The 22,580-nt window shown below is 46.0% G+C and overlaps 1 protein-coding gene across 2 annotated transcripts; it reads right to left on the bottom strand.

The window, feature by feature from the left end:
- Positions 1 to 204: 204 nt before the first annotated feature.
- On the bottom strand, positions 205 to 17,192 carry LOC124619625. Of its 2 annotated transcripts, XR_006980103.1 has the most exons (3): positions 17,033 to 17,192; positions 2,745 to 3,086; positions 205 to 917 (listed from the first exon to the last, which is right to left on the bottom strand). XR_006980103.1 is itself a non-coding variant. In XM_047146135.1 (2 exons), exons 1-2 carry the CDS (start codon positions 17,121 to 17,123, stop codon positions 2,797 to 2,799), a joined length of 381 nt encoding a protein of 126 aa, XP_047002091.1. In that variant the 5' UTR covers positions 17,124 to 17,192; the 3' UTR covers positions 2,627 to 2,796. The 2 variants fall into 2 exon arrangements, 1 of the variants encoding a protein (XP_047002091.1); XM_047146135.1 differs by lacking the exon at positions 205 to 917 and having other exon boundaries at positions 2,627 to 3,086.
- Positions 17,193 to 22,580: the final 5,388 nt, after the last annotated feature.

Here is a 22,580-nt window from a genome sequence, read left to right as displayed (position 1 = left end):
CGGTGTCTTATTAAATTGCGTCCTCTGTAAGGACGACTAAGCGTCATTATGAAGCACATTATCTGTATTTCAAGTCATTTTCAAATCATTCTTAATTACAAGTAATGAAGGAGACAAATACAGATATTAAAAATGTGCTTGACAATGACGCCTAGTCGAAATTAGCTAATCGCACGATTAAATGAACATCGTATTACAACCTACTACGGACCATGTTTACGTTTATTAAGCATCTGAAAGCTGTGGGTCCCCACAAATACAAAATTTTCAACAATAAAGAAATTCACAAAAACAAGTGAATATTTTTGAGCAACCTGACAGTATTTTTAACATCTGTTTAATAATTACCATAATACAGTGTGCATTCTTCTTTAAGGATTTTTACAGCAATTTAGATTTCAATTGATCAGGTAGCTCTGCTGAGTTTCGTCAGTGTAGCTGAAGTTTGTAAGAGCTCGTGAAGTATTTCCCAAAAACAATTTAAACAAGCAAAAAAAAAGTAGACTTCACACTACGCTACTGCTTGGACGCAGAAAGGATAGAAAAAGTGCCTTTGCTCAGCATGGATGATAGAATCCTTTTGTTGAGTTAAATAACTGATATAGAGGTTGTTATTCAAATTTAATTGCCCTATTAAAAATGGACAGATTTTTAATTGCCACCAGTGCCAGATAATCGATTGCCAACCCGTAGCTATTAAGGAAAGGTGAACGGTGTTTGAAGAGATATGTAGTGCTGGGTTGGGATGTTAAAGCAGGTTCATCTCATTTAGTTCAGTATGACACATAAATAGATGTAGCAACATTGTTTCTCATTAGTCAAAACTAACAGCTGCTGAATGTCTCATCTACTGAGCTGAAACCGTATGAAATAAGGTGAGACCTTGACTTTTCCCGGCGAATCGAATGTTGAAATAACTTACGGGATTGCTGCCGGGTGACGTCGTCGACCACCGCCGATATTTCGACAGGAGCACACCCTGCCATTCTCAAGGCACAAATGCAGGGAAGAAAAAATGTGCAAGCAAATTTAATACCTCGGTTCATAGAGAAGAAACAAGGAAGACACCACATACAGAACAAGTGTCAACACAAACAAAGATAACCAACATCAGAAATAGCGATAGTTACTATTAATCAACATGTGAGGTAGCACTAACTCTGTCCCTCTGTTTTTTGATGAGTGACAGAGCCGGATTCCAAGCAGCATTTAAACAAAACCCACCACCTCTGTTAATAAGGTTGCTTGATAGTCTGATTTCAACAGCTTCCTTAATAACACTATCCCAATAGCTGGACGTGCAAGCCAGAATCTCCGTGTTGTTGTATTCCACAGGAATTTGTTGCAGCTAATTGAGGTTAAGTTTGGTGTCGAGTTAACAAATTTGTTTCGACGTGTGCTGACTTACACTTACTTTTCATTCAATGGTCAGTACTACTAATAGACTGATGGAGTTGCAAGGGGAAGCCCGTTGTCACCTACTGTGGCCAATTTGTTTACAGAGGACTTTGAGGAACGTGCATTGGAGTCAGCTACCTTGAAACCTGGCTGTTTTTTCAGATATGTAGACGATACTTTTGTTGTTTCGCCTCATGGTGGTGAGAATTGAAACCGGTTTTTGGAACATCTGAATTCAATCCAGCCGAATATTCAGTTCACTATGGAGGTGGAAAAGAATGGATGCCTTCCCTTCCTTGATGTGTTGGTCAAAAGGAAGTCTGATGGTACGTTGGGACATTCTTTTTATAGGAAGCCCACCCACACTGACTTGTATCTGCGAGCTGATAGTTGTCACCATCCAGCTCAGCGTGAAGGAGTACTTCGCACCTTGGTTCACAGGGCCCACGTTATCTCAGACCCTGAAAGTTTGGCAGCATAGCTAGCACATCTCGAAGTCACCTTTCGTCAGAATAGTTATAGCGAGAGGCAGATCAAACGTGCGTTGCCCCATCAGCCTTCTGTGCAACGGGTGAGTGACGATAGCAACGAAGTGGCACCTAAGTCTACGGCCTTTTTGCCTTACGCAGGAAGCATCTCCAACAGAATTGGCCGCATTTTGCGGAAATATGATGTGAAATGTGTTTTTCGACCACCTTCTAAGATTAAGGCCCTGTTGGCGTCCGTAAAAGATGATCTTGGTTTGCGTAAGGCTGGGGTCTATCGTATTCCTTGCAGTTGTGGCATGTCACATATTGGCCAGACAATCAGGACTGTGGAAGACCGGTGTATTGAACATAAGCGTCACACACGCTTACAACAGCCGAGCAAATCCGCTATTGCCGAACATTGCCTTGACACCGGTCATCCTATGGAATACAACAACACGGAGATTCTGGCTTGCACGTCAAGCTATTGGGATAGTGTTATTAAGGAAGCTGTTGAAATCAGACTATCAAGCAACCTTATTAACAGAATGGAGGATTTTGTTTAAATGCTGTTTGGAATCCGGTTCTGTCTCTCATCAAAAAACAGAGGGACAGAGTTAGTGCTACCCCACCTGTTGATTAATAGTAACTAGCGATATTTCTGATGTTGGTTATCTTTGGTTGTGTTGACACTTGTTCTGTGTGTGGTGTCTTCCTTGTTTCTCCTCTATGAACCGAGGTATTAAATTTGCTTGCACATTTTTTCTTCCTTGCATTTGTGCCTTGAGAATGGCAGGGTGTGCTCCTGTCGAAATATCGGCGGTGTTCGACGACGTCACCCGGCAGCAAACCCGTAAGTTATTTGAACGTATGAAATAAGTTTTGTCATTTGACGACATATATGCTGCCAGGTACAAGACGACGTTCCTTATTAGAATCTCGTGCGCGGCAGAGTTCTGAGGTCCGGTACTCTGGTGCCGAGCATGCGCAGCTCCGGCTGCGCCGCGGAGTCGGCCTCCGCCTCTGGAGGCGGCGCCGTGGAGGGGGCGGCGTCGTTGCGGCAGCCGCAGGCGGGCACTGGCGCGCGGTAGCTGCAGCCCAGCGAGCCGAGGTGTCCCTGGGCGCGGCACAGCAGCTCGCAGCCCAGGTCGGGGATCCGCAGCCGCCGGCTCAGCTGCGAGCACACCGGCACCCCGTCCTGGCAGCACCCCTCCGGCGCGTCTGCAACCGACAACACCGGCCGCCTACCCTTTTGTTTGCAACCCGGAGGCAAAGGCTGAAGAGGAACACACTACACACTGACAACGGAAACTCCCCATCTCAGCCCCCTCACATTTAGTGGTGAGACGGGCCATTGGACAGCCCATCAAAAACTGAACAAAGATGGAGCACGAAAACAGGAAGAAGGTGTACTGAACTGTGCGAAAAAGAGGCAAAATGGAAACAATGGACGGTCAAATGTCAACATCTGCAACGTCGAGAGACTGTAATCGACTGTGGCCTCGTGGTCACGTGGTCACGGTGTTGGACTGCTTAGAGAGAAATCTGGGTTCAAAACTCACTCACGCCCCACTTTCTTAGCACAAAATTATGAACTGGCCTTCCGGTCTGTGACATGTCTGTTCGCTGTATTCAGATGTGTGTCTGTATCGTGATGTAACGTCCGTCTGCAACAGCGACGTGTAATGAAAGGACTTCCCGATATAAGTACCTCCTATTTGCCCTACACAAGTACCACATGTTATGCCTCTTCCGTTACATTTTGGAAGCTTTGACTCTTATTTTACTTCGTTGTGTCATAGCTTACACCTCTATGAGAGGTCTACGAGGCATCAAGCATACTCTCACTATTCATAACATTTACTTCCGATGGTAATATATCTGAGTCGTGTTGCGGCTCACATTGGTGCCGTTGGTAGGTTGGCATCATGTAATAGGTATAGTGGCGTGTCGTCTTCTTCTTGTGTTTACTGGCGCCACTATGTTTGCTAGCATTGTCTGTTCGTGAGTGGCAGCAGCAGCGGTTAGTACGCTGGTACTATCTTTGGAGGGACGTCAAGTGTTTTCCAGTTTGGAGTATGTCAGGGAGTTCAGTTGGGACGGAGCAGCAGTGAGGTCAGGCAATGCGAGGACATGCCTGGACCGCTGGCAGCACGCAGGCACTGCCGGATCGAGGGGCTGCAGTTGCGATGGCCACAACCTCGTTGTCCACCAGACCCAGGACGTTTGAGCTGAGTGAACATTAACCCAGTAGTGGCACCTCCACTATTTTGAGATCACGCCGTTTGTTCACACATTGCTGCTCACAGGGTCGCTGAGATGAAGAGCAACGAGTGGAGTGTTTGGAGTTGGCCAAATTTATTAGCTGTCTTCCACTTCTTATTATTAATCATTGAATTCCTTGTGTTATTATTGGTGAGGTTCAACCAGCAGTATTTTTTCTGCCTAGTGGCCATTAACGCCCCAGTCACCTGAGCTGGAGGTTAGTGTATTTTCGTCGCACTAGCCGCTGCTGTCCGGTAAGGCATGTAGTTCAATAGCCTCCTTGATTGTGGTTCGGATATTTTGTTTCTTTTGGACTAATTTGGTCATAGCTTCTGGATATTCTAAGCACTGGATTCTGAAGATGCAGTGCTGTCTCCCAGTTCCGCCTTGCCTGGGTTATTTCATCATTGTATTGGCTATCAGACGTTAGGTAGATTATGCAAGAGTGTTGGTCTGCGTTTAAACTGTCACTGGTTTGAGTTACCATCCGCTTAAGTGGATACAACTCTTGGCTGCCTGCCTCATCGTTTACAAAGTTGAGCGACTTTCTCAAGTCGATCCTTGGAGCACTGTCTGAGGTCCACTTCTCTCTTGGTTTGGTCAGAAATTTTTTAACAAAAATATTTTAATTTTGATTTATTACTGTTAGGGCCTTCAGCCGACAAACAGTTTGAATTCCTTGTTAATAACGCCTTCAGCCGTGAGTGTAATTTGTCTTAAGAAATTTTAATCAGACAAAATATCTTAACTCTGCATTGTTGATGATCGTTCTTTAAATATCGCTTTCAGAAGTTTAATTGCTTCTCAAGAATTTGCTATCCAGGCCTTCAGCTGTCAAATTGTTTTTTGAGTTATTACTATTGGGGACTCCAGCCGACAAATAATTTGAATTTCTTGCCAATAAGGCCTTCAACCGTGGATGCAGTTGGTCTTAAGAATTTTTAATTGGATATTGTCTCTTAGTGGTGAAATTTTGATGGTTGTCTTTAAAAATATTTTAGTATCTTCTGGAGAACTTAAACTGGTTCTTAAGAATTTGCTATCCAGGTCTTCATCCGTCAAATTGTTTTTTGAGTTATTACTATTGGGGCCTTCAGCCGAGAGATAATTTGAATTTCTGGTCAATAAGGCCTTCAGTCGTGAGAGCAACTTGTTTTAAAAAAATTTTAATTAGACATTGTCTCATTAAAGTCAGATCTGATAGTTTTTGCTTATTGTCAACTTTATTTGCAATTGTTTCCAAATAAGGTGTACGTGATTTGTAAAAAGACTGAACAACCAACGGTATCTGATTACGGCCCTATCCACACTGAATGATGCCTTCCCCTAATAACCCAGGTTTCAGTGGTAGCAGAGCGTGATTATGATTGTAATATTGCCATTACATTTACCGTTGGTTCAAATTGTAACTCTGCCAGTGTTACACGATATTTGTCTTTGCTATTTTGTTGTTTCAGGTGACCGATTCTAATGGCAGTGAGGCAGTGCCCCGGGATCAGCCTGTTGAGGAAGGTCCACCTCATTTGTGAGTTGGCAATAAGGTGCCAGCCTGTTGAGGGTAATAGGCTTCACTACTGGGTTAATGTTCACTCAGCTCAAACTCTCTGGGTCTGGTGGACAACGAGGTTGGGGCCCTCGCAACTGTAGCCCCTTGATGTGGCAGTGCCTGCCCCCCCCCCCCCCCCCCCCCCCGCGGCCGGTCCGCACTGCTCCTCCGTCCCAACTGAACTCCCCGACACACTCCGACCCCGAAAACACTTGACATCCCTCCAAAGATAGTACCACCGTACTAGATATCGATAACTGCTGCTGCTGCCACTCGCAGACAGACAACGCTAGCGAATGTAGTGGCACCTGTAAACACAAGAAGAAAACGAGATGCGACTATCCCTATTACACGATGCCAACCTACCAATGGCACCAATGTGAGCCGCAACACAGCTGAATGTTCTTACCATATGAATCATATGCTATAAGCAATGTATAGTATGACAATTTTCGAGACTACAGAAGGAGAACAATCATGCTAACGACTGATCTGGCAGTTCATAAATATTCGGAAAAAAATGGAGGAAGAGAGAGGTATGGATACAGATCACCCGTTTTGCGGTCCAACACCGCGACCATACAGCCTCGATGTGGTTCTCGGGAGTCGCTCGATGTTGCACGTCTTGAGCTTGGTATGTTCACTGTTTCTGCTTTGCATCTTTTCTCCAGTTCAATACGCCTTATTCTTATTTTCATGCTTCATTGGTTCAGTTTTTGACAGGCTAGTCTCTGAGCAATTTTACTGCTAAATCTGAAGGTAGCGCGATGGGGAGTTTCCCTTGTGAGATGACAAACGTCACAGCGATATGCACATATACAGATGGTGATAGTATCGCGCACACAAAGTGTGTAAAGGTAGTGCATTGGCGGAGCTATCATTTGTACACAGCTGATTCATGTGAAAAAATTTCCGACGTGATTATGGCTTCACGATGGCAATTAACAGACTTTGAACACGCAATGGTTGTTGAAGTTAGACCTATCAGACATTCCATTTCGGAAATCTTTAGGGGATTCAATATTCTAAAACCGACAGTGTCAAGACTATACCGAGAATACACAAATTTCAGGCATACCCTCTTACCAGGTGCAAATCAGTGACCGAAGTCCATCGCTTAATGACCGAGAACAGTGGCGTTAGCGTACATAACCGTAGAGATCCATGGGTGATGTAAGGTGAATGTATCTGTTCCGACTGTGTGGCGAAATTTGGAATTAATGGGCTATGGCAGCAGACAACCGACCAGAGTGCCTTTGTTAACAACACGACATTGCCTGCAGTGCCTCTCCTGGGTTCCTCACCATATCGGCGGGACTAGATGACTGACAACTATGACCTCGCCAGATGAGCCCCCATATCAGTTGGGAGAGCTATGCTAGTGTCCGAATGCGGCAAGACTCCACGAAGTCATGGACCCAAGTTGTTCAAATGGTTCAAATGGCACTGAGCGCTATGGGACTTAACATCTGACGTCATCAGTCCACTAGAACTTAGAACTACACTCCTGGAAATTGAAATAAGAACACCGTGAATTCATTGTCCCAGGAAGGGGAAACTTTATTGACACATTCCTGGGGTCAGATACATCACATGATCACACTGACAGAACCACAGGCACATAGACACAGGCAACAGAGCATGCACAATGTCGGCACTAGTACAGTGTATATCCACCTTTCGCAGCAATGCAGGCTGCTATTCTCCCATGGAGACGATCGTAGAGATGCTGGATGTAGTCCTGTGGAACGGCTTGCCATGCCATTTCCACCTGGCGCCTCAGTTGGACCAGCGTTCGTGCTGGACGTGCAGACCGCGTGAGACGACGCTTCATCCAGTCCCAAACATGCTCAATGGGGGACAGATCCGGAGATCTTGCTGGCCAGGGTAGTTGACTTACACCTTCTAGAGCACGTTGGGTGGCACGGCATACATGCGGACGTGCATTGTCCTGTTGGAACAGCAAGTTCCCTTGCCGGTCTAGGAATGGTAGAACGATGGGTTCGATGACGGTTTGGATGTACCGTGCACTATTCAGTGTCCCCTCGACGATCACCAGTGGTGTACGGCCAGTGTAGGAGATCGCTCCCCACATCATGATACCGGGTGTTGGCCCTGTGTGCCTCGGTCGTATGCAGTCCTGATTGTGGCGCTCACCTGCACGGCGCCAAACACGCATACGACCATCATTGGCACCAAGGCAGAAGCGACTCTCATCGCTGAAGACGACACGTCTCCATTCGTCCCTCCATTCACGCCCGTCGCGACACCACTGGAGGCGGGCTGCACGATGTTGGGGCGTGAGCGGAAGACGGCCTAACGGTGTGCGGGACCGTAGCCCAGCTTCATGGAGACGGTTGCGAATGGTCCTCGCCGATACCCCAGGAGCAACAGTGTCCCTAATTTGCTGGGAAGTGGCGGTGCGGTCCCCTACGGCACTGCGTAGGATCCTACGGTCTTGGCGTGCATCCGTGCGTTGCTGCGGTCCGGTCCCAGGTCGACGGGCACGTGCACCTTCCGCCGACCACTGGCGACAACATCGATGTACTGTGGAGACCTCTCGCCCCACGTGTTGAGCAATTCGGCGGTATGTCCACCCGGCCTCCCGCATGCCCACTATATGCCCTCGCTCAAAGTCCGTCAACTGCACATACGGTTCACGTCCACGCTGTCGCGGCATGCTACCAGTGTTAAAGACTGCGATGGAGCTCCGTATGCCACGGCAAACTGGCTGACACTGACGGCGGCGGTGCACAAATGCTGCGCAGCTAGCGCCATTCGACGGCCAACACCGCGGTTCCTGGTGTGTCCGCTGTGCCGTGCGTGTGATCATTGCTTCTACAGCCCTCTCGCAGTGTCCGGAGCAAGTATGGTGGGTCTGACACACCGGTGTCAATGTGTTCTTTTTTCCATTTCCTGGAGTGTACTTAAACCTAACTAAGCTAAGGACATCACACACATCCATGCCAGAGGCAGGATTCGAACCTGCGACTGGAGCGGTCACCCGGTTCCAGATGAAGCACCTAGAACCGCTCGGCCACCCTGGCCGGCCGGACCAAAGTTGTGAACAAGGTACTGTGCATGCTGGTGATGTCTCCATAATAGTGTGGGCTGTGTTTACATGGAATAGAGTGGATCCTCTGGACCAAATGAACCGATCATTGACTGTAAATGGTTATGTTCAGCTACCCTGTGACCATTTGCAGCCATTCATCAAATTGACGTTCCCAATCAACGATGGAATGCTTGTAGATCACAATGCGCCATGTCACCGGGGCACAATGGTTAGCGATTGCTTTGAAGAACAGACAATTTGAGTGAATGATTTTGTCACTCTGATCCCCGTCAAGAATCCCATCGAACATTTACACGACATAGTTGTGAGCTCAGTTCATGCACAAAATCCTGCACCAGCAACACTTTCGCAATTATGGGTGGCCATAAACGCAATATAGCTCACTGCTTCTACGCGAGACTTCCAACGGTTTGTTGAGTCCATACCACATCGAGCTGCTGCACTATGTCGGGCAAAAGGAGTTTCGACACGATATTGCGAGATATCCTACGAAAATTGTCACATCACTGTATATTTCCTTTCCTGAGAACGGAGCTGTCAGGCACTTAGTAAATGTTGTATTTGAAGTGGTCGTACAATAACGTTTATATCATCTATATAACAGCAGACACATGTCTTTCATAGTAGGAGCTCTCTCACGTGCGTACACACATTCCCTCCAGCTAGTATTTCTGACATAAGATCCTTTGATTCAAGCTTCTAAGAATTTCATTGACATTATTATCAGCTGAGTTTCAAATTCCAAAATTTATTTTGCGTCAGGTTGAGGCGCGGCATCAGACACCCATCCCAGTATTAATAACTTGGTAGACAGAGATAAGGAATCAGCTGGAAACATATACAGATGGATGTGAGAGTGTATGAAAGTGAGATTGGTGAAAACAGCATCGTGATTCGAGCTAGGGCTCACGAGATTTTCAAATTTTAACTGAGTTTAATGATCTGGATTCATGAAGACGTGAGCAGCCATTGTCACAGTGGAAGGAGTAGATGCACACAAATATCCAAGTAAACACAATGGAAGTGCAGATTGCGGCATCTGAAATTCTGGAAGGCTGGAGTAAGAATACTGAGAGTGACGAACATAAAAATATGGCTTAGTCTGCAGGGACAGACACATCAGCTACGGTCTGGTAGCTGCTAGCCTGGTCCAAGAAATGCAGAACAAGAAAGGAAAAACAGTCCATCCTGAAATTACGGGCTTTCAGAGTTAGGAAGTAGGAGGAATTTTGTCATGTATCGCTCTGAAAGTGCCTTCACTGGACACATCTGTTTATGCCATTATAGTATGAGAAACATTAATAATCTTAACGTGAATGGTCTGACGTCTTTGCAGCACAGAACGGTTAGCAGTGGGGGTGGGACGCCATTGTTCAAGGAGGATGTAGCAAATGATGAAAGAGTCAGACATGCAGCGGACGTCAGCCCTATATCCATGGCATGATCAACTTACTTTTATTCATGTTAACTTGATACGTCTAATCAAGTACAAAAGTATGTTTTGATTTGTGACAATTTTAGGCTGACTTGGCCATCGGCCTTGTCGCAGTAGTAACACCGGTTCCTGTCCGATCACCGAAGTTAAGCACTGTCGGGCTGGGCTATCACTTGGATGGGTGATCATCTGGTCTGCCGAGTGCAGTTGGCAAGCGGGGTGCACTCAGACCTTCTGAGGCAAACTGAGGAGCTACTTGATTCAGAAGTAGTGGCTCTGGTCTCGGAAACTGACGTACGGTCGGGAGAGCGGAGTGCTGACCACGTGCCCCTCCATATCCCCACCAAGTAACAACTGTGGGCCGACGATGACATGGCGGCCGGCTCTTCTACAGTGACATGGCTCTTCAACAGTGGGAAGCAATAAAGTGGTTAAAACATCAATGTAGGCCTGTGTTGTGATAGTGCCACGCAAAACAACAACTGGTGCAAGCCCCCTCCATGAAAAACGCGACCACACCAAAACACCACCGTCTCCGAATTTTACTGATGGCACTGTACACGCCGGCAGATGCCGTTCACCGGTCATTTGCCATACCCACACCCTGCCATCGGATCGCCACATTGTGTACCGTGATTCGTCACTCAACACAACGTTTTTCCACTGTTCAATGGTCCAATTTTTACGCTCCTTACACCAAGCGATGCATCGTTTGACATTTACCGGCGTGATGTGTGGCTTATGAGCAACCGCTCGACCATGAAATCCAAATTCTCTCACCTTCCGCCTAACTATCATAGTACTTGTAGTGGGATACTTTTGATCACGTAGTGTATGCACAAGACGCGCCGTTTCTGAGCGATCAGCTGTACGTTGAACCAGGCACCCTGAACGGTGACGTCCAAAAGCAGGGACCATGTGCCGACGGCTTAAGTCTGTGACGTTAATCCATGAATCAAATTCTGGCCTGACTGCAGACAGAGTGCAGCCTTTCCTTCATCATGGCACCAGGAGGATGTGGGTGGTGAATCCGTCGTCACGCCTACCTTTTACCCACTATGAAGATACCCGGTATTCTGACAGCAGGCTGAGTGGACCTGGAGCCGTCCGAGACATAATGGAACGAGTAAAAATAGACACTTGCTACACGGGATTAAACTCACGAGCTCCACGCCTGGACTCTGGTGCTCTATCCATTAGAACACGACGGCGGCTGGTTGTGCATCTGATTTCAAATATTATTTCACTTGTGACATTCTGTGTTATTTCTCTTATCTCAGAATCGCGTAACGGCATTGTGTTGTTCTGGTTCAATTTTGTGGGAATCTTGAGTCTTTCTTTAACATAATTGGTCAGGCAGAACAGCAGAGTAAAATATTAAAATTGTTTCATGATATTTGAGATCAGATACAGGAATTATACCAGAAAATGCAACACTCCACTGGGGCGTCAGGAAGTAGAATGGTTCTACAAGGAATTATAGTGAGAGTAGTAGCATACCCCATCGTTCTGTTTTCATTCGAGAAACTAATGAATCATCCCTGTTAACTGAAGTGTTAGATTAAAAACAAACAGTAAAATGAGAGTACATGATGTTGCAATTTGCAGAGATGCGAAGAGATTTTCCCAAGGATCGAAAATATCTTCGAGAAGAAACTAATGAAAAGTTGTGCAAACAAAGTAGCGATAGGTGATGCACGTCGCAATTCCACATAGGAAATGAGTGAAACAAAGAAACCTAGTACCAGCAGAGAGAGAGCGTATATGGACAGTAGACAAGTCAGTAGAGAATAGTGACAAAGTGTGATTGAGATTCAGAGAAAAATATCTGGCAGTGCAAGTCCAGTTGGAAAAGCCTATGCAGAAATTAATGTTTCGCAAGTTCATGCTATGTGATAGGTACAAGAGGATAACGATGTAAGGAAAGCTAGCGACGTGAATGAAAGCAACTGTAGTCCTGCGAAGAAACGTCTTCTTCTAGGGAATCTGACAGAGCGGAAGGTTGAGAGAACAGGATCAGCCGGCAGCTGTGGCCGAGCAGTTCTAGGCGCTTCAGTCCGGAACCGCACTGCTGCTACGATCGTAGGTTCTAATCCTGCCTCGGGGATGGATGTGTGTGATGTTCTTAGGTTAGTTAGGTTTAAGTAGTTCTAAGTCTAGGTAAATGCTGACCTCAGATGTTAAGTTCCATAGTGCTTAGAGCCATTTGAACCATTTTGAACAGGATCAATTCCAATGAGTAACGGTAGTGGTCCAGGAATGAAGTATACATGTCTCTTACAGCAAGTGCAAGTCACAAGGGATAAAACTAATGATACAACAGACATTTTACATTTCGCAGCAGACGATACCATTTCAATGACTATACTGAAAGGAAAGTTAGATAGTATTAAAAATCCATTGACATGTTGAAAGGCGGCAATGTGTTTGCATAACATTACTGTCTACAGAATCAAACAACGGAAACTGCAGGTTGAAATGTCAACAATATTTTAGAAAGGATAGATTGCTACTGACCGTAAAGATGACGACACACTGGGTTACAGACAGGTACAATGAAAAGATTTTTATGCATTTAGCCTCCAGCCAAATCCATCTTCAGAAAATAAAACACACATACATTCATCAAGCAAGCACATTTCATGCACACACAATGGCCATCTCTGGCATCTCGACCCAGAATGCAACTGTATGTTGAGTGACAATGTGGAGTGGGACAGAGGAGAGGGAGAGGTAGTAGGTTATGGGTGGGGGAGAGAAGACTGCTGTCTGATGGAGTGCGCAGGCACTACATGGAGGCGTAACAAGACTGCCAGTTGCAGCACTAGGAGACCGTAGGGTAAGGAGCTGGGGAGGGGTCATACAGGGAGGGGAAAGGGAGAAGAGCGGGGAAGGGGAAAGGTGGGTGGTTGCATTGTCAGAGGCTGGAACACAATGAGGGTGAATAGGAAGGAGATAATAGGACAGAGGGCGGAAACTGTTGGGTGGAGGTTGTAGGACAGTAGACTAGCATAGGCTGAGGCCACGATAGTTACAGGAATGGAAATATATTGCGATAAAACCCATTTGGCCAGTTCAAAAAAGCTGAGGGCAGAAGGGAGGATGCCAGTGGCCATTGAAATCAAGCACATTACGTCCAGTTGCTTGTTGTTCATAGTTTGGTGGCGGCTGTTCTTCCTGGTGAACTGCTGGTTGGAAGTTGTATCAATAAAAATAGTTGTGCTATGACTGCAGCAGAGCTGGTGTGTGACATGGCTGCTTTCATAGTTGGCCTGATCCTCTGATGGGGCAGGATAAGTAAGTGACTCGACTGGTCAATCCATCCGCTCTTCGCCCCCTATTCCAGTACCTTCCCCTTTTCCTCTCCCCCCATGCACCTCCTGCCTACTCCCTCACCCCACAGCCTTCCGATGCTGTGCCTGGCAGTCTTGACATGCCTCCATCTAACCCCTGCACACTCCACACCACTCCCCTCTCCCCCCACCCATACCCTGCCATTCGCCCCCCTTCCCTGCCCAGAACCAGACTGCTGCTCAACGTGGCAGTTTCATTCTGTTCTGAGCTGCCAGACATTGCGATCATTTATGCATGAGGTATGCTTGCTCTGTGAATGTGTGATTTCTTTTCTGAAGGAGGCTTTGGCTGAAAGCTAAATAAGTAGTAGCCTTTTCACTAGGCCTGTCTGCAAATCAATTTGTCATCTTTACGGTGATTAGCAAACTATGTTTTTCATACTAACTTACAGATCTAGTTAGGTTAATCTACAATCTTGATTGTTCTAACTACGGTTAATGTATAACTTTGTATGGTTTGTACCTAATGACGCATGGGGACACAGTGTTTATCTTCAGCTGTTGGCCTCGTCTGCTAAAATTAACGCATATACAGTAATTGGTAGACCTTTTGTTTTGCTATTCTTTCTGCTCCATACATAGACCTACTAAGAGTTGGAAACGTTTTTCCACATCCCACCCTATCGTTCCCTTGGTCACAATCCCGCCTTTTTGTAACCTATTAAGCGGCGTACGGCGTACATTGCGTGTACTGGCACATCAGTATATTTTCTTTCAGCGTGTAATGTAAGTCGACGCTATACGAGACGACGAGATGCTGGACAGTTGCACAGAAGTACCGTTATACATATTTAGAGGTCAATAATTTAGACGGAGGCAATCAGTTTTTCTCTATGCTACAGAACTGCTTATACTTTTTTTTTTCGGGGTATGCGCCAACATTACTGTCAGTGCAGAAGTAAGTTTTGAAGTGCACGTATTCGATCCCGGCTAGCGATTACATAATTCTCTCGATTTGTTCTAGAGTCTGCTTCTTCACCTGGAAACATTTCATTCTTTTATAACTTCGAAAGAGTGAGTAATTTGTAGGTAATTAAACTTGTAATTGTAGGTAATTAAGTTGTAAAGCCGTTATCTCGTACCAGTCCTTTTCTTTGAATGGAGACAACAGAAGAGAAAACTACAGCCTTCATTATAGGGGTGGAAGGTAATGTCAAACGTAGACATACCCATTTGTATAGTCACCACTGGCAACTGGCAAGACTTCTTCTATAACACGTGCTTTTTCTGCCTTACTGTATTACCTGAAACGCAGTCGGTGGTAACACAAGATAAGAAAAATAAAACTAGCCCGGAAAAATATTTATGACACGGATTTGACGCTTGTTGAAAAAAATGAGCATTTCCCATTATTCAAAATGCTGGAAACAATGATTTCAGTGTACCAGTCGGTTGCTGTCACATGTCTGTGCATGCGCGTCTCTCGCGTACTCTGTCCCGAGCACATCGCTGTGTCTTTACGTTTGTTGAGCAAGGGAGAGAAGCAGATGTCACAGAACACGCGTCGTAACCATCCACGTCACTATTGTTGCATGATCTCAAGACTGCTGTTCTGGTGCGCAATATCTGGTGTTATGCAATGTCTGATGTCCGCATTGTAACACCAGTCTTTCAGCAAACTGAAATGCTAACCAGCATGTCCGGAAATATTTAATTTTTATGTGAGTCAGCCCACAGAAGATGAACGACAGTATGGATATTGTTAATATCTGCAGCCATTTTTCCTCGGTTGCTGTTCCAATTATGTTTTACCATACAGATAAGAAAAAAATTCGGTCTTTTGCAACTGAGCGTTTTATGGCAGTCTTATGCCATAAAAGCAAAAGAGAGGCAATATGATCTATTCAGGAAGAATATTTTATATAGAAGGTCATAATATACAAAATGACGAAAAGAGCGACAACTGAAGAACAATATTCAAACGAAATCACAGTTCACATTAAAAAGGAAATAAATAAAAATTTCCTTCCCTCCCTCCCTCCCTCGCCAGACCTTACATAATTAGATTTTTGTTGATGGGGCTGGAGGACGTCTGACGTGTACAAAAGGAAGTTGAATACGCGAGATGAATTGCGTGGTCGTATCGTGGTAGCGCAGTTCACTCAGATATGAAACACAACGTTTTCCTCAAAGAGCTCACAAACACAATGAAGTTTGTGGTGATATATTTGAACATTTTTTGTGAACTGTACAAGAGCTGTAATGGGACTTGTGCGATAATGCTTAGACATGAATGTGTGAAAAATACTTATGTTTCATTTAATACTTATTAAATCGCATGTTTTAATGTTTACTAGCAGTTGTACATGTATGGATTTGTAAGCCTGACAATGTATCGAGTAATGCATAAAATAAATAATAATGTACATTAAATGTGTTCTATCTCGGAAGCCAATGTATCCAACAGTGAATTTCTTTGCTTCAAATGGTCTTTCCTGTCATGTCCCTGAATACTGGCAATTCCTTCTGCAGCACCCTATATTCGTAAACATTTAGATAAGTTAAATGAGCTGCATGTAATCGCGACATCACTCCTATCAAAATATTTGTGTTAAATCATTTTCTTTGTGTTATAGACCACTGAAGAGGCCTAGTATGAACAGGCGAAACATTTTTGGTAGACGTAATCGTCAGTTACTATTTCAGTGGGCACAGTATCATTGAGATTGGACCGTGGATCAACGAAAACGCATCGTCTGGTGGGATGAATCACGTTTCTCATTACACTAGGTCTACTTTCGTGTCCTGGTACGCCGTCACCCACGGTCAGAGCTGTTCAAAACATTGATCGCGCTACAGAGGCTAGTGAGGGTCATGACAGTTTTGGGGTAATTGATCATCTTTGGGGACCACCCGCGCCATTTCTTGCTCGATGTCTTCTTCGATGGCGATGGCACTTTCCAGTGGGATATCTGTCTTTCCGTGTGGTTAAAGGCGCTGCAGTCTGGAACCGCAAGACCGCTACGGTCGCAGGTTCGAATCCTGCCTCGGGCATGGATGTTTGTGATGTCCTTAGGTTAGTTAGGTTTAACTAGTTCTCAGTTCTAGAGGACTAATGACCTCAGCAGTTGAGTCCCATTGTGCTCAGAGCCATTTGAACCAACCATCTGTCTTTCATAAGGTCATAGCCGTGCTACAGTGGTTTGAAGAGAATGATACTCAACTACCGTTGATGTCTCGGCTACCAGTGTGATCTAGTCTCAACTCCAGTGGACACAGCTGGGACTCTGTAGACTGAGAACTGACGGTAACTGCGTAACCTGTACATAGACATCTGTTACCACAAACTTACCAGCGGCTCGTCGAATCCACGCCGCTCCCGAACTGCCTTCCAGAGCTATTAAATAGGTGGTCATAATCTTTTGGCTCATCAGTGTGTATTAGAAAGTAATTTTAAATTATATTATCGCATACATACTCGGTCGCCAAGCCCACAGCACAATAATATTGGCAGGAAACGCAGGCGGCAGCCACAGCAGAAAGAGCAGTTACCTGGAGAAGCGGCTCGCCCATACGGCATTCCGAAGCGAGACGCCGCCGTCAAAGCGGCCGTGGCCACCAGAACGGCCAGCACCGCCTCCATGGCTGCAGTGTGTGTGTGGCCGGTCGGACACTGGGCCTTATGCTGGTCGCTGCCGCACGCGGACGGCCCTGACACAGCTATCGGCGTAACTCTTCACGGACAGGGACAGGCCTTGCAGATAAACCTGCCACCTGCTGACCTTCCAGGAAGATATCCTTTTATCGCCGAGTTAACGACGAACAATGACTTTAAAACAATTTCAGCTCACCACAGACCACGCTGCGTCGCACATTCCTCGACGGCGGCGACGAACACCGCAGCACTTACACCTACAAGTGCAGTGGAATGTGGTAGCTATATGGGACATCCTCGCAGGATAAAAACGGTCGCCGTACCGGGGCTATCACGATTATGCCTTTTTTAGACTGTTATCTCACCGAATCATGTATCTAGAGACCCCTCGAAGTATAGTCATTGATCACACTCCCTCTCCTGTCCCTCCAGTCCTCTCATTCTGTAATGCCACAGAGACAATAAGGAAGATCGTTTCTGGTTAAACATGGCACTCAGTCATAATTAAATCATTTAAACCATGCCTGGATCCCCGCACAACTCTAAACTTTTCTGCTGCAGTTGCAGGGGATCAACACTGCTCAATGAGTTTCTTTAACACAATACGTTACATTTTTGACGTCTCTTCCTCTTCTGTCCAGTTTATTCCACTATCACGTATTGATTGTCGATCTTACATTCAGTTGTGTCATCCAGCACATTCAACAAAACGCTGTACTTGACATCAACACTTTTCTCTGCGTGTACAATAAACATTCCCACTTCGTACAGTATTCGCCTAAATCGCTTAAGGTAAATGTCCAAATGGTTCCTTTGAGAGGAAACGGCCGACTTCCTTCCCTCATCCTTCCCTAAATACGAACTTTTGCTCCTCTCCAGTGATCTCGTTGTCGACAGATCGTTAACTTCTCATCTTTCTTACAATTTTGGCCAACACTTCCAGTTTCAACTGAATGATTTACGTACACAAGATGTTCTATAGTATTGATGTGTTCACCAAGAGACTTTACTAACAACTGGCAACTTTTACTACAAGAATATATACTATTAAATATTTGCAGTGGCTTTCACACTCCAAGGTCATTTTCAGAAGTCGCCTTCTGGTTCAAACAACGGCCTGTAGACCATTCCAGAATTCGAGAGAAGAACAACCGTCAACATGATCAGTTTGAAGGTAGATACTCTCTGTGTAACGAAGCAACTTAAATCATTTCATAAAGACAACGTGTTGATAAAATATGTTGCTGCAATAGTTCAGTTTTGAACGATCACGTAAAACTGCTGCCAAGACGAGACATCCGTATCTAAAAACTGGAAAACTACATAGGGCAGACCAACAAACAAGAACAGAAACAGAAGTCATCCACTGAATTACAGACCCATAGGATTCACGTAGATCGCTAGTAGGATTTGGAAACACATACTGTGATCCAGCGTCATGAAATTCCTCAGCGTGAACGACCTAATCAACACGGTTTCAGAAGGTACCGTTCTTTTAAGAACACAACTGGCTCTTTATTCACAGGAAGTAATTAGTGCTATCGATAGGGGGTCTCAGTCTGATGCATATTTCTAGATTTCCAGAAAGCGTTTGACACCATTCCTCGCAAGCAGCTTCTGATAAATAAATAAAAAAACTGCGACTGTGGAAGAAACTCCTAAAAGACAACATGCTTCTACTAAAATTGTATACTTTTAGAGTATCGTCTCAGCTCTGAAATTGGATTCCTGGTTTCCTGTCAGAAATACACTCCTGGAAATGGAAAAAAGAACACATTGACACCGGTGTGTCAGACCCACCATACTTGCTCCGGACACTGCGAGAGGGCTGTACAAGCAATGATCACACGCACGGCACAGCGGACACACCAGGAACCGCGGTGTTGGCCGGCGAATGGCGCTAGCTGCGCAGCATTTGTGCACCGCCGCCGTCAGTGTCAGCCAGTTTGCCGTGGCATACGGAGCTCCATCGCAGTCTTTAACACTGGTAGCATGCCGCGACAGAGTGGACGTGAACCGTATGTGCGGTTGACGGACTTTGAGCGAGGGTGTATAGTGGGCATGCGGGAGGCCGGGTGGACGTACCGCCGAATTGCTCAACACGTGGGGCGTGAGGTCTCCACAGTACATCGATGTTGTCGCCAGTGGTCGGCGGAAGGTGCACGTGCCCGTCGACCTGGGACCGGACCGCAGCGACGCACGGATGCACACCAAGACCGTAGGATCCTACGCAGTGCCGTAGGGGACCGCACCGCCACTTCCCAGCAAATTAGGGACACTGTTGCTCCTGGGGTATCGGCGAGGACCATTCGCAACCGTCTCCATGAAGCTGGGCTACGGTCCCGCACACCGTTAGGCCGTCTTCCGCTCACGCCCCAACATCGTGCAGCCCGCCTCCAGTGGTGTCGCGACAGGCGTGAATGGAGGGACGAATGGAGACGTGTCGTCTTCAGCGATGAGAGTCGCTTTTGCCTTGGTGCCAATGATGGTCGTATGCGTGTTTGGCGCCGTACAGGTGAGCGCCACAATCAGGACTGCATACGACCGAGGCACACAGGGTCAACACCCGGCATCATGGTGTGGGGAGCGATCTCCTACACTGGCCGTACACCACTGGTGATCGTCGAGGGGACACTGAATAGTCCACGGTACATCCAAACCGTCATCGAACCCATCGTTCTACCATTCCTAGACCGGCAAGGGAACTTGCTGTTCCAACAGGTCAATGCACGTCCGCATGTATCCCGTGACACCCAACGTGCTCTAGAAGGTGTACGTCAACTACCCTGGCCAGCAAGATCTCCGGATCTGTCCCCCATTGAGCATGTTTGGGACTGGATGAAGCGTCGTCTCACGCGGTCTGCACGTCCAGCACGAACGCTGGTCCAACTGAGGCGCCAGGTGGAAATGGCATGGCAAGCCGTTCCACAGGACTACATCCAGCATCTCTACGACCGTCTCCATGGGAGAATAGCAGCCTGCATTGCTGCGAAAGGTGGATATACACTGTACTAGTGCCGACATTGTGCATGCTCTGTTGCCTGTGTCTATGTGCCTGTGGTTCTGTCAGTGTGATCATGTGATGTGTCTGACCCCAGGAATGTGTCAATAAAGTTTCCCCTTCCTGGGAAAATGAATTCACGGTGTTCTTATTTCAATTTCCAGGAGTGTATTTTAACTTTTCACAGTAATTGACGAGAAGGCATCTAGTCAACTTGAAGCTGTACCTGGGGTTTCTCCAGGAAATGTTACAGGACCTCTGCTATTCTTGAGCTATATAAACGATATAACAGACAATCTCTCATTATCATACGATGCTTTGATTAACATTCTAGTAAAGTCATCAGAAATCAAAACTAATTACAATACAATTTAGATATCTGCGTGATGCGAAAAATGGCAATTTACTCTGAATAATAAAAAGTGTAAGGTGTCACACATGAGTAATAACAAATTCCGTTACATTTCGGTTACCTCATAAGTCACACAAAGTTAAAGGCTGTCGATTCAACTAAATACAGTTGAAATTGTGTGTTAAAATGCTGTGGGGAAAGCGACCCAAAGACTGCATTGAATTCCTAGAACACCTAGAGGATGCAACACATTTAATGAAGAGACTGCCTACAACATTCCCCTTCTGGAATGTCGCTGGGCGGTATGGGATCCTTAGCAGACAGGACATCTACACAGTTTAAAAAGGGAACCTCGCCTTGTATTATCACGAAATAGAGAGTGAGCGTTACAGATGTAACAGTCATGTTTCGGTGGCAGTCATTAATACAAAGGGGTTTCTCATTCCGCATAAATCTTTTCACAACGTTAAGATCTATTTTCTCCTCTCAGCGCCAAAACATTTTGTTGACTTTCGCCAACGTAGGGAAGAATGACAACCGTGTTAAAATAAATCCTAACCCGCGTGGTGACACAGTGACTGAAAAAAAAAAACAAAAAAAAAAAAAAAACGAAGTACTCAGAGAGGTGAAGAAGAAACGAAATGAAACTTCGCGAGTTGAGAGGGCATGTGATGTTACTGCAGTGATTACGAAATCGAAAAAAAATTGACACAGGTCTTTGCATTATGAGCCAACCAATCCCTATGACGTTACACTCCCTCTGGCTTACATGCATGCGCTGATTCTATTGGGAATGGTGTCATAAAGTCAATGTATCCTCTCCAGAGGCAAGCTGGCCCACAACTGTCCTGATTGGCCATTCATATCATGGATACTGGCAGTAGGTCGCAGATGACGTCCGAGCTGATTCCATTGTTGCCGGCCGGAGTGGCCAAACGGTTCTAGGCGCTACAGTCTGGAGCCGCGCTACCGCTACGGTCGTAGGTTCGAATCCAGCCTCGGGCATGGATGTGTGTGATGTCCTTAGGTTAGTTAGGTTTAAGTAGTTCTAAGTTCTAGGGGACTGATGACCTCAGAAGTTAAGTCCCATAGTGCTCAGAGCGATTTGAACCATTTTTTTGCTTCCATTGTTGTTTTATAGGTACACATATAGGGACCTCACGGGCCATATATGTGGTGGCACCGCCAGACACCACACTTGCTAGGTGGTAGCTTAAATCGGCCGCGGTCCATTTAGTACATGTCGGACCTGCGTGTCGCCACTGTGTGATCGCAGACCGAGCGCCACCACAAGGCAGGTCTCGAGATACGGGATAGCACTCGCCCCAGTTGTACGGACGACATTGCTAGCGACTACACGGAGGAAGCATCTCTCATTAGCCGAGCAGATAGTTAGCATGCATTGCTCATTAGCCGAGCAGACAGTTAGAATAGCCTTCAGCTAAGTCCATGGCTGCGACCTAGCAAGGCGCCATTTGTAACATTGCATGTACCTCAAGATAGAGTCTCACTTGTATCACCAAGAACGTTGTAAACCAATGAAGATATAAAAGTTAAGTGTTCTAGTAGCTACATACTTTTCTTTATAACATTAATAAGTATCCTGTTTCAGACCTCTATCTAGCTCCTTGAAATTACGCGTGCCTTTCGGCTACTTCAGTGTGGCGTAGCTGTCTTGATACGCCACAACAATATATGTACCTTAATACCACGCAGACACACAAAGTGTGGACGATCACATGAAGACGTAGTATGTCCGTGACGTAGCGTTGTGCCTTGAGGATTCCGTCAACAAAAACCAGCCGTAACCTGAAGTCATGATCGCTGTGCCTCTTCAAAACATATGAAGCAAAGGAAGTCCTCCAGGTTGCCAGAATACTCGCCACCGACGATCATTCCAGTGTCAGCAGTTCCTGTTTTGGTGCTTACACATGAGACCGCCATTCCCTAATCCTACCGCTGCTCGACTCCGACTAATGATGCGAGATAACACTGAGCGATCCAGGTGGACCATTACTTGTTCTCGGATAACAGACGAAGACGTGAGTGGGCTAAGCTGTTCATGCTGGACTATACGACGATACTCCGTTGT

Source organism: Schistocerca americana, chromosome 6, assembly GCF_021461395.2.
Source record: "Schistocerca americana isolate TAMUIC-IGC-003095 chromosome 6, iqSchAmer2.1, whole genome shotgun sequence".
In the NCBI taxonomy this organism is placed as follows: domain Eukaryota; kingdom Metazoa; phylum Arthropoda; class Insecta; order Orthoptera; family Acrididae; genus Schistocerca; species Schistocerca americana.
Note: the sequence above shows the minus strand (reverse complement) of the source record. Positions and strands in the feature narration are given on the sequence as shown.

Coding starts and splice junctions, on each gene's coding strand:
- LOC124619625 (XM_047146135.1), bottom strand. CDS start 17,123: ATGGAGGCGGTGCTGGCCGTTCTGGTGGCCACGGCCGCTTTGACGGCG. Junction 3,087..17,032: donor TGGGCGAGCCGCTTCTCCAG/GTAACTGCTCTT, acceptor TGTCGGTTGCAG/ACGCGCCGGAGGGGTGCTGC.